The sequence below is a fragment of the Mus caroli genome, unplaced genomic scaffold, assembly GCF_978045245.1.
Source record: "Mus caroli unplaced genomic scaffold, Mus_caroli_1 scaffold_5, whole genome shotgun sequence".
Classification (NCBI taxonomy): domain Eukaryota; kingdom Metazoa; phylum Chordata; class Mammalia; order Rodentia; family Muridae; genus Mus; species Mus caroli.
In genome coordinates this window covers 67,950,637-67,963,198 of record NW_028227260.1, presented here as the reverse complement: position 1 = coordinate 67,963,198, position 12,562 = coordinate 67,950,637, and the positions used below count along the sequence as shown (strand labels likewise).

Genomic DNA, 12,562 nt, shown 5'->3' with positions numbered 1-12,562 from the left:
AACCCCCACACCATACTGCACATCCACCAACCATATTCCTTCTCTCTCCTTATATTTTTTATAAAACACAAAACTAGTCATAGTAGTAACCCACATCTTTACTCCCTATGAGCTCAAAGCCAGCCTGGTCTATATAGTAAGTTCTAGACTAGCCAGAGCTGCAGAGTGAGAATACTACCACCAACCCTGGAAAAAAAAGAAAGAAAGAAAGACCACAAATGTTTAAACCATTTCATTTAGTTTAAACTATTTCATTTAAATTGATGAGAAATGTAAATTTCGAAGCAGATACATATTTATTCGCATGGTGTGATATACTACTCCATACTCTACCTTTTCAGAGTTGGGATCTAACATGGAGCCTTGTGCATGCTAGGCAAATGCTCTACTAGGAGCTATATGCTCTGCCTGGAATAACTTTAAAATCTGAAGTTTCTTTTATTTTAAAATATCATTACTATTATAATCATCATTGTCATCATTATTAGTGTGTGTGTATATGTATGTGCATGCTTGTGTATGTATGCATGTATGTTCGGTGGGAAACATATGTGGAAGTCAGAGGACAACTATGTCAAGTAAGTTCTCTCCTTCCACCTTTATGTGGGCTTAGGGAGTTAAAGGTTCAGAGACTGTGCCAATTGCCTTTATCTTAGTGGTCCTAGAGCTCCGTTTAAAAATTAGTGTTTTGCTATGTTTATTTTTGTTTATTTTAAACACAAATCTGTTTCCTCAAAAAGGGAAAGAGTATAATATAATAGTAGATGCTTTTGTTACCTCTAGAGCAAAATCTATAGATAAACTTAGGATTGTGAGAGTTGAAACTCCAGCTTCAATTAGTCCACGATCTTCTGATTCTCCATCCGTTAATGATTTCTTTAAAGCATTGACGACCTGTAAAGCTGAAACAAACAATAAAAATGTGAGACATTTTCATCAAAGATAATAGTTATGGTTATTTCACAATGAATTTTGAATCATCTTAAGAATATCTTATCATTAGAAAGATAAAATTCATTAAGTCATATGAATTAATAAACCACCAAGAAGGATATGAATAGTAGAAAAATGCCTAATTAAACATCAAAGCCAGTTCCTCCACATGGGGAGGCCAGAGTCTGAGCTTGATCGTTGCTAATTTGCAACTGAATAAAGTACCTGGACTTCCCCAAAGAAGCTATTATCCTGTTGTTTTTCAACTGTTTCTACTTTGTTTTCAAGCAGGTCAGTCTCTCCTTATAGCTTGATTTCAGCAAGCGTGCAGCCTCGCCTCCAGCAAGCGCAGGTGGCAGAAATTCATCAATATGAAGAAGCATTTTAAGTATATATTGTGGCTTTGGTCTGATTTGGGAATAAGGTGTGCTATGAGGGCTGGTCAGCCAATGATGGGCAACCAGATTTCGGAACAATATCAATCTAAGACAGAGGTATATGCCAAGAGGTTGTGGTTTGTTAATAATACACCACAGAACCATGTTTGTGTAAAATAAACACAAACAAGCTGCATATATATACTCCTTGACAGATAAGAATAGTTTGGGAAAATCTGAGATTTCTCAAGCCAGGTGTGGCCGCCAGTCACCATAACTCCCAGGCAGGACTATGGAGCATAAATAAATTTTATGTCTCAGTCCAGCTATTTTTATTATATACTCAGGGAGGAATTGTAGCCTCCCCCAGCCTGAAGCAGGCTGGTGCAGACCTTGTCGCCACTCAGGTGGGGCCACCTGCGGTGTAGCTTTCCAACTTGGCTGGCTTCTTTTGTTTGGGTCAACTGCTGCTGCTCTTCTCCGATATCCTGCTGCCTGCTGAGACACCTTTGAGACAATCCACAGCCTCTTCGGGCTGACTCCGGGCACCAAGAATGGATTGGTGGGGGATGGGCTTCCCCCTTTTATAAGCACAGTCTCTTAGTAAACTCGTGGGCTTTGATCAGAGCAATTTGTCTTGGCCTCATTTTTCTCTCCCAGTCTAAGTCTTTTTCAGCCCCAGCCTGCCTTTCAGGAGTACCCGGTTGTAGGCTGCGAGCAGCTTACAAGTACACTAAGACAAGATGCCATACAGACAAAGCTGTGCCTGAATTAGTTCTGTAGCCAAGAATGACTCGAACTTCTGATCCTCTCACCTCCACCTTCCCAGTGGTGGGATTAGAGGCATGTGCCTGATTTTACATGTTGCTAGGGATCAAATCCAGGGATTCATGCATACTAGTTGTCTTAGTCAGGGTTTCTATTCCTGCACAAACATGATGACCAAGAAGCAAGTTGGGGAGTAAAGGGTTTATTCAGCTTACTCTTCCACATTGCTGTTCATCACCAAAGGAAGTCAGGACTGGAACTCAAGCAGGTCAGGAAGCAGGAACTGAGCAGAGGCCACGGAGGGATGTTCTTTACTGGCTTACTTCCCCTGGCTTGCTCAGCCTGCTCTCTTATAGAACCCAAGACTACCAGCCCAGAGATGGTCCCACCCACAAGGGGCCTTTCCCCCTTGATCACTAATTGAGAAAATGCCTTACAGTTGGATCTCATGGAGGCATTTCCTCAACTGAAGGTCCTTTCTCTGTGATAACTCCAGCTGTGACAAGTTGACACAAAACTAACCAGTACACTAGTCAAGCACATTATTATGAATCAATCTACATCCCAGCCACAACATCACATTTTCTTTACACATACATCTGTTGTCAATACCTGTACTGGCTGAATTTATTTGTTAACCTGACACAAGCTGGAATCATCAGAGAGAAGGAAGCCTCAGGTGAGGAAATGCCTTTATAAGATCCAGCTGTAGGACATTTTCTCAATTGGTGATCAAATAGGTAAGTGATACCATCTCTGGGCTGGTGGTTCTGGATTCTATAAGAAAGCAGGCTGAGCAAGCCATGGAGAGCAAGTCAGTAAGCAGCACTCCTCCATGGCCTCTGCATCAGTTCCTGCCTCCAGGTCCCAGCCCTGCTTGAGTTCCTGTCCTGACTTTCAATGACGAATATGATCTGGAAGTGTAAGCCTAAACCCTGTCCTCTACAACTTGTTTTTCTGTCTTGGTGTTTTCTCACAGCAATAGAAACCCTAGCCAAGACAGCACCTAAGCTAATTACATACTTTGGCTGTTAATAATAAATAATAAAACACAAAGTTGGTTTAAAATGTAGGATAAAATACACTATAGTAAATATAAGTAAAGTAAGAATATCTATATTAATGATAAATACATTTCAGAAAAAAGAATAATTACCAGCTTAAGATATTTCAAAGTAATGAATATATCAATTCAACAAGGACATAAATCTAATGGTTTATAGATCTGATGACAAAATTTCATAAGATGCAAAAATGGACTAGTGAGATGGGTTAAGACACTTGTCACCAAACCTGGTGATATGAGTTTTATCGCAGGACCCACATGGTAGAAGGAGAGAACCCAATCCTGCAAGTTGTTATCTCTCTCTCTCTCTCTCTCTCTCTCTCACACACACACACACACACACACACACACACACACACAGGATGCAGACTAGCCTCATGGGTTGTAGACTTCGGGCCTACTCAAGCAGACTCAAAAGCTAAGCTCACTCTAGTAGACCTAGGTAACAGGTCCTTGCCTCCCCAGCCCCACCACACATACATGTAAGTTCCACATGTGCATCAGGTAGCCTTAATTAACTTAGTCCATCCCAGAAGATATAAACACCAGACTCATCTTCCAGTCTGGATCCTGGTATTATGAGTACTGCCACACTATCTTTAGATATATGAGCTATCCAAAAGCATGAGGATGTGGACACTGGCCTGGTGTTTGGTTCCCAGGAAACTGGAAACTGTGCCAGAACATAGATATGTGGGCTCTAGCTTGGAGATTAGGTCCATAAGGATTGATTGGACAGAGCACCAGGGCTATAAAAGGCTATTCTCAAATCTGGCTACAAAAGGTACATTCCTGGGAGTTGGTCCCTCGAGGAAAGCAGACACTTGGATGCTCAGGCTAATGGTTCATCCCAAAGCAAATGCAGCTAGCACAGACCTAAAGATACAGATATCCCTAACAGACACAGTCTCCAGGACCTGTCTCTAAGATCAAGTTGTAAATCACCTCAAAGACTCAATCATTATGTCAATGCAATGGATCTACCTTCATATTTAAACTTGTGTTTATAGGAACCAGGCACACTGAGCAATCTCAGGCCTGTCAAATGACACAAGCAACATGCTACGAATCACACCAATTATCCTGCCCAGAATCTCTAAGTGAACTGACTGATGAAAGGCCTTTCTAAACAAAGCTAATTCACAATGACCACAGTAATTCCCTTCTTCCTCAAATATGCAGACACTGATGCAAGGCCACAAAGATCAAACACAAGCATGGAAATAATACATCACCCTAATACTAATAGCCAATTGAAAGATCTGTATGACAAGAACTTCAAGTCTCTGAAGAAAGAAATCAAAGAAGATCTCAGAAGATGGAAAGATCTCCCATGCTCATGGATTGGCAGGATCAACATTGTAAAAATGGCCATCTTGCCAAAAGCAATCTACAGATTCACTGCAATCCCCATCAAAATTCCAACTCAATTCTTCAACGAATTAGAAAGAGCAATCTGCAAATTCATTTGGAATAACCAAAATCCAAGGCTAGCAAATACTATTCTCAACAATAAAAGAACTTCTGGGGGAATCACTATCCCTGATCTCAAGATGTACTACAGAGCAATAGTGATAAAAGCTGCATGGTATGGACCCCCAGGTGGGGCAGTCTCTGGATGGTCCATCCTTTCGTCTTAGCTCTAAACTTTGTCTCTGCAACTCCTTCCATGGATATTTTATTCCCTATTCTAGGGAGGAATGAAGTATCCACAAGTTGGTCTTCCTTCTTGATTTTCTTGTGTTTTAGAAGTTGTATCTTAGGTATTCTAGGTTTCTGGGCTAATAACCCAGACACTATTGCATACGCCAGCAAGATTTTGCTGAAAGGACCCTGATATAGCTATCTCCTCTGAGGCTTTGCCAGTGCCTGGCAAATACAGAAGTGGATGTTCACAGTCATCTATTGGATGGAACACAGGGCCCCCAATGGAGGAGTTAGAGAAAGTACCCAAGAGCTGAAGGGCTCTGCAACCCTATAGGTGGGACAACAATATGAACTAATCAGCACCCCCCAGAACTCGTGTCTCTTGCTGTATATGTAGCAGAAGATGGCCTAGTTGGCCATCATTGAGAAGAGAGGACTCTTGGTCTAGCAAACTTTATATGCCCCAGTACAGGGGAAAGCCAGGGCCAAGAAGTGGGAGTGAGTGGGTAGGGGAGCAGGGTGGGTGGGGGGAGAGGGTATAGGGGACTTTTGGGATAGCATTTGAAATATAAATGAAGAAAATATCCAATAAAAACAAAAAGAAAAAAACCGCATGGTATTGGTACAGAGATAGATAGGTAGATCAATGGAACAGAACTGAAGACCCAGAAATAAACCCGCACACCTATGGACACTTAGCCTTTGACAAAGAAGCCAAAACCATACAGTGGGAAAAATAAAGCATTTTTAATAAATGGTGCTAGTTTAGCTGGTGGTCTGCATGTAGAAGAATGCAAATTGATCCATACTTATCTTGTACAAAGCTCAAGTCCAAGTGGATAAACCTAGTAAAAGTCTTTAAAGAAACTAAGGATTTATACACTTGGCTGCAAGGCACAAACCTGTAGTCCTAGCATTCAGAACCTGAGGTGTGAGCATCATGCGTGCATAGGAGTTTGAAACTAGCCTGGGTAACAAAGAAATATTGCTTAAAAAGAAGGAAATAAATGTGGATTTGCAAACTGCCAGACTAATAATACAAAAAAATATTTTTTTTCAAAGAAGCTTCCTAAACATCAAGTACAAAGAGAAGCAGGGCTGGTGAGATGGCATAGCAGATAAAGGCCTTGCTGCTAAGCTTGATGACCTGAATTTGATCTCTGGAGCCCATATGAGGAAGGTGAGAACTGACCCCCACGAGTTTTTCTCTGATTTTCACACATACACTGTGGCCTATTCTCTCCCATCTTTCCCTCCACTCTCCTTCTCTATCTCAATAAACAGATAATGTTTTTTAAAAAGAAGATAAAGGGGACTGGAGAAATGGCTCAGTGGTTAACGGCATTAGAAGCTCTTTCAGGGGACCCAGGCTTAATTCCCTGCTCTCACACAGCAGCTCACCCACCTGTAACTCCAATAGTCAGGGATCTGATGTCCTTTTCTGGCCCTTGCAAGCAACAGGCATGCATGCAGGTAAAACAACCATAGGCATAAAATAAAAATTTAAAAATCATAATAAAAAAGAAAATAGAAACAGTAACAACAAAACTAAAACAGAGCTGATCATATTGATGCATGCCTATACCCACAGCACACAGATGCAGAGGCAGGAAGATCACAACACATTCCACGTCAGCCTGGCCTACACAAAGTTCCAGATCAGCCAGGGTTATATAGTCACATGTCTCACACCCAAAATACAGAAACAGAAATACAAAAAGAAATTCTAAGGCTGGGCATGGTGGTACACGCCTTTAATCCCAGCACTTGGGAGGCAGAGGCAGGTGGATTTCTGAGTTTGAGGCCAGCCTGGTGTACAGAGTGAGTTCCAGGACAGCCAGGACTACGCAGAGAAACCCTGTCTCGAAAAAAAAAATTAACAAGAAATTCTAGTATTGAAAAGTACAATAAAGAGCATCAGTGGTAGGTCTGACTGACTAGAAAAAAAAACTGAACTGAAAGACAATCTAAGAATATGTTGCCATTCTTAATAGGTAAATAGTATTCCATTGTGAAAATGAACCACATTTTCTGTATCAATTCATGGGACATCTGGGTTGTTTCCAGCTTCTGGCTATCACAAACAGGCAAATAGATGTAACTAGAAAATATCATACTGAGTGAGGTAACTCAGACCCAAAAGGACATGCATGGTATGTAATCACCAATAAGTGGATATTAGCTTTAAAAAAAAAAAGTACAGAATATCCAAGATACAGTCCACAGAACTCAAAAAGGTGAAAAAGCTGAAGTACCCAAGTGAGAATGCTTCAGTTCCACTTGGGAGGGAGAAGAAAACAATCAAAAGTGGCGAGAAAGGGAGGGACTTGAGAGGGAAAGTGGAGTGGGGAGAGGGGAACCTAGTCTGGTATTGGGTAGGGGAAAAGGGCTGAAGCCCTGAGGGCCAGCAGAAAAAAATGGAAACAGGCAACCTTGGAGGTTGGGAAACCCTCCAGAATGCACCTGGGAGGTGAAAGACTCTTAGGACTCAAAGGGAAGGACATTAGATGAAATGCCTGACAGTAGGGAGAGGAAACTTATAGAGCCCACTTCCAGCAGGAAGACAGGACACCAAGTGAGGGATGAGGTTGCCATCCCACAGTCACATCTCTGACCCATAATTGTTCCTAACTGAAAGAACTGCAGGGAGAAAATGGAGAGGAGCCTGAGGAAAAGAATGTCCAGGGACAGGCCCAAAGTAGGATCCCGATCAAGGGGAGGTCCCAAGGTCTAACACTATTACTGAGGCTATGGAGCACTCACAAAAAGGAGTCTATCATGACTGGCCTTCGAAAGACCCAACATGCAGCTGAAAGAGTCAGACACAGATATTTGCACCCAAGCAATGGACAGAAGCAGCTGACCCCTGTTGTTCAATTAGGGAAGGCTAAAAGAAGCTGAGGAGGAGGGCAACCCTGTAGGAGGACCAGCAGTCTTAATTAATCTGGACGCCCAAGTTCTTCCAAACACTGGACCACTAACCAAACAGCATACACCAGCTGATATGAGGCCCCCAACACACATACAGTAGAGGACTGCCAGGTCTGTGTTCATTCAGAGATGATGCACCTAACCCTCAAGAGACTGGAGGTTCCAGGGAGTTTAGAGGTCAGGTGGGGTAGGAGTGGGGGCATCCACGTGGAGATGGGGGAGGGGAGATAGGGAGGAGGTGTGGGATGTGCAGCATTCAGAGCATGGATTGGGGGGGGGTCGAATAAAATCTGGAGTGTAAAAATAAAGAAAGAGAAAAAAGAACATGTTGCCAAAGAAAAGTTGAGAAAAAAAATGATTAAGGAATGAACAAATGTGAAATTTATGGAACAACATCAAGAGATAAAAGAAATTGAGATACAAGGAGATAGAAAATTTATTTAAAGATAAAAATAGTAAAAAACAGTAAATCTCAAAAAAAGATGTAGGTATCCATTTAGACTCTAAATTTTAGTGGAAGGTAACAAATGTCTAAGCAGATTTAATGCAAGCACGATTCACCTGAGACATTATCAAATAATAAAAAGCTGAGAGATTGAGGGAAGATGCTGAAAGTAGCAGACGTAGAGAAGCAGCACATGTACAGGTGTGCCAATGGTCTACAGCTCTAATGTTTCTTGGCAGAATCAGCACCCCGGCCAGAAATTGAGGCAGCAAATCCAAAGTACAGGTGGAAAAAAACTTCTACATAGGAAGTCTTGACAAGGAAATGAAGGGAAAATGAAAATTCCCAGACAAGCAAACACTAAAGGAGTTCATCAACGTCAGTGATGCCTTGCTAGAAATGGAAATGGGAATTCTTTGAGCTGAAGGAAAAGTATGTCACTTAGCAGGAGTAAAAATGTAAATTTAGAAAGTACCCAGTTAAATTCAGAATAGTCTTAATAGGTGTGTAATTCATATCTTTAGAATGAAGGTTAAAGATTAAATGATTAAACTGATACCCATAATAATTTTAAAGAATACTTAATATAAAATGTAAGTTGTATCAAAAATATAAGCTATAAAGAAGCAGGTGGACTAAAAAGATTGAGTTATTTTGCTATAATCAAAGTAAAGTAATTGTCAGCTTAAAACAGCACATTATATAATGTATTAAATAAGCTTTGTGGTAACCACAGACAAACTATAATTATTACATAACATATACAGTAATGAAAGCAGATAAGTATAGAATACCACCTGATTACATAGAACAGGTGGAAACAGGTAGACAACAGGTAGAAAGGAACAAAAGTTCTATAAAAACAAAATAATGAATGGAATGGCAATAATAAATCCTTGTATATCAATAATTGCCTTGAAGAAAAATAGCTTAATTCTGTCATCGAAAGACACAGAGTATATAATGGTTTAAAACTAAGAAAAGATCGTACCTATAAAAGATTCATTTTTAGGACAGCCTTTTAGGGACACAAGGTTTGAATGTGATGAGGTAGAAAATGACATTCCACACAAATGAATGGCAAAATAGAGCAAGATCAGCTGTATTCAACCTAAGGTCTAATTGTTGATGCACAAGGTCCAAAACAAAAACACAAGCAACATGAAAAACCAAGGCATGTGGTCTCCAAAACTACCACCCCACAGAAAAGAATGACTATAAATATGTTCAAAGAAGTAAAAAAATGATGCTAATAAGCTCTAGAATGAATTCCAAGGGAATGCAAATGGATGAATGATATATGAGTCAACAAAAATATAAAAATGGAATAGAGAGATGGAAATACTGGAAAAATTATGCAGGAAATGAACAATTAAGTCAAATTAAAAAGTCACTGTGAAGCTTGCCAAGAGAAAGGATCACGAAGGCTTAAAGGTGAGGACAAAAGTACATTTTAAAACCATGAAAGGATCTCTGGGACACCGTAGAAAATAGATCGACAAATTTTGATCATAAAAAAAGAAAAATTCCATGACAAATGCATAGAAAGTATTTTGAATACAATTACAAATTGAGGGAGTGTTCCATCCAAGTATCATCCAAGTACCAGTGACATATGGAACACCGAACACACAGATCTATAAACTCACATTACATTAAAAAAAACTAAATATGTTGGAAACTATAAAAGAGAAAACAAAAACAAAACAAACAAAACTAAATATGTTGGAAACTCTAAAAGGGAAAACAAAACAAATCCAACCAAACAAATAAACAAAAACCTAGATCACATATAAAGCAAGCTCTCAGAATAACAGCTGCTTTCTCCTCAGAAACCTTAAAATCCAGAAAAGTATGGCTTTCAAGTTCTGAAATGTCACAGTTGCCAATCCAGACAATAGACCTAGGGGGGAAATATGTTATAATTCATGGAGAAAGAAAAACTTTCTGTGATAAAAGGAGAGAAAGAAATTTATGGCCAATAAGTCATCTTGTCAGAGGATACCAGAAGAAATTGTTTGAGATAAACAGAAAACACACACACACACACACACACACACACACACACACACACGGTTCCAGGGGAAACAAATTAAGAATCCTAATATAGTAGTTAAGAAGATGAGGATTAGGAAAACAACAAACACTACAAAATCAATAAAAACAGACACTTTCAATAATCAATATGAATACTAAACATCTCATTTACCCAATCAAAAGACAATGACTAATGAGTTGGATTTTTTATCACTTTTATATGACAGTCCAGTCATTACTCTCCCTCCCAGTCCCTCCCAACAATTCCTCCACCCCATCTCCAAGAGGATGTCCCACATCCCTCCCCCCACCCCTGACCCACCACCACCCACCAGGCCTCCCCATTCCCTGGGGCCTCAAAAAATCCTGCTTGTAAGAAACACACCTTGCCATAAAAACAGACACTACCTTAGCCTTAGAGAGAGAGAGAGAGAACACAGATCTAATGAACTTTGATGCAAAAATCCTTAATAAAATCCTTGCAAACTGAGTTAAAGAATACACCAGAAGACCATTCATTATGATCAGAGATGGTTCAACATATATAAACCAATAAACATAATATTTTGTATAAAGAGACTCAAACACAGAAATAACATGATAATTTCAATAGATGCAGAAAAGGCCTTTGGCAAAATTCAACATTCTTTCACAAGAAATGATTTGAAGAGACTAGGAATAGAGGAAACATACTCCAACATAGTTAGGACTATAAATGACAAACCTACAATCAACATCATACTAAATGGAAAAAAAAATAAAAGCATTTTCACTAAGATCAGGAACAAGGTAAGAGTGTTCACTGTCTACATGCCTAATAAATATGGTACTGAAAGCTTAGCTGGAGCAGCAAAGGAACAGGAAAAATAGAAGAGATACAATAGGGAAGGAAGAAAAGTATCTTTATTTGTAGATTATATAATTCTATACATAAAAGAACCTAAAGAGTCCACCAGGAAACATTTAGAACAGACAAATACTTTCAAAAAAGTACAGGATAAAAACTTTTACATCCAGAGCCAGGTGTGGTGGTGCATGCCTTTAATCCCAGCACTCGGGAGGCAGAGGCAGGAGGATTTCTGAGTTCAAGGCCAGCCTGGTCTACAAAGTGAGTTCCAGGACAGCCAGGGATACACAGAAAAACCCTATCTCGAAAAACCAAAAAACCAAAAAACCAAAAAAAAAAAAAACCAACAAAAAAAACCATCTAAAAATCAGCAGTCTTCCTATTTATAATGACAAATATACTGAGAAAGGTATTAAGGAGAGCCACTCTTGTACCAGTAGCCATAGCTTGCCCAGCAAGTTAGTGTTGTGGCATATGGGGTCTAGTGCTGGGTAAGACCACTGATGTACCTTCTTCCGACACCATGAATAACATGTTTTCTGGCATTATGAATGTTAGTCAACAAGGAGGAAGTTTTTCTGCCAGTCTAAGATTGACTTCTCTATGTCCTGAAGCTAGCATGTGTTGTGTTTTCAGCAATAGAATCTTACCATGAAGTTATTGTGGGCAAACAATGGTAATGTCAACAGCCTATGGTTCTTTGGAAATGTCCAGGCCTCCTTGACCAATAACTCATAAGAAGCTAAACCATGCCTTGTACTGTGATTTTCACTTAATCACCCATGTCTTCAGGGAACAACAGTGTTGTCAAACCATGCATAACAATTCTGCCTAAACTCCTTTTCAGTTGTATTTTGAAATTAGTTTACTACTTAGTTGATTTCCATAAAGCTTTTACATAGATTCTGAGATTTTAGTTTAACCTATCACTACCTCTTCTGTCCCGTATTTGCCCATCCCCACCCCCACTTAATCCTTTAACCTCAGTATTCCCTACTTCATCTATTTCATTTCACATGTATCCTATTATCCTTCCACCTTTTAAAGCTGGATTATGAGATAGTAGGCTTCCATATGACTTTTCATACCCCTTCTGTTGAGCTATCCCTCCTCTTCACTTCCTAATTCCTTCCATACTCCCATACCCATCCTTGCTTAAGCTTTTCTGACCCTAGTATTCCACTTCATTGCTTTTGTTTGACCCATACTATATTATTACCTTCCCCCTTCAGGAACATTCTCTGCAAGAAGGTGGTTACTGCAGAAGACCTACAAAACATCAAGCTAGTCAAAACCACACCATACCTAGGTGATCTCCAGGCACACTCCTCACTTAGGAAGTACCAGCACTGTTTAGTTGCTAGGGGAGAAAGAATTCTCTTTTGAAGATGTATGTTTCCTGTGAACTAGTGAGTGGCCTCACACCCATGCACATATGGGCAGCACTAAATGGACTTAGTGGATTATAAAAACAAAAAGAAATGAAGTTGGGAGGGGTTGGGTTGGGGAGA

At 39.9% G+C, this 12,562-nt stretch overlaps 1 protein-coding gene across 1 annotated transcript in view; it reads right to left on the bottom strand.

The window, feature by feature from the left end:
• Nucleotides 1-12,562, bottom strand: part of Tex11 (testis expressed 11) — a 209,617-nt gene that overhangs the window by 78,451 nt on the left and 118,604 nt on the right. Inside the window, exon 17 of the mRNA XM_021153053.2 lies at nucleotides 778-902. Coding sequence (XP_021008712.1) covers nucleotides 778-902 — 125 coding nt within the window. The remainder of the gene's footprint in view (nucleotides 1-777; nucleotides 903-12,562) is intronic.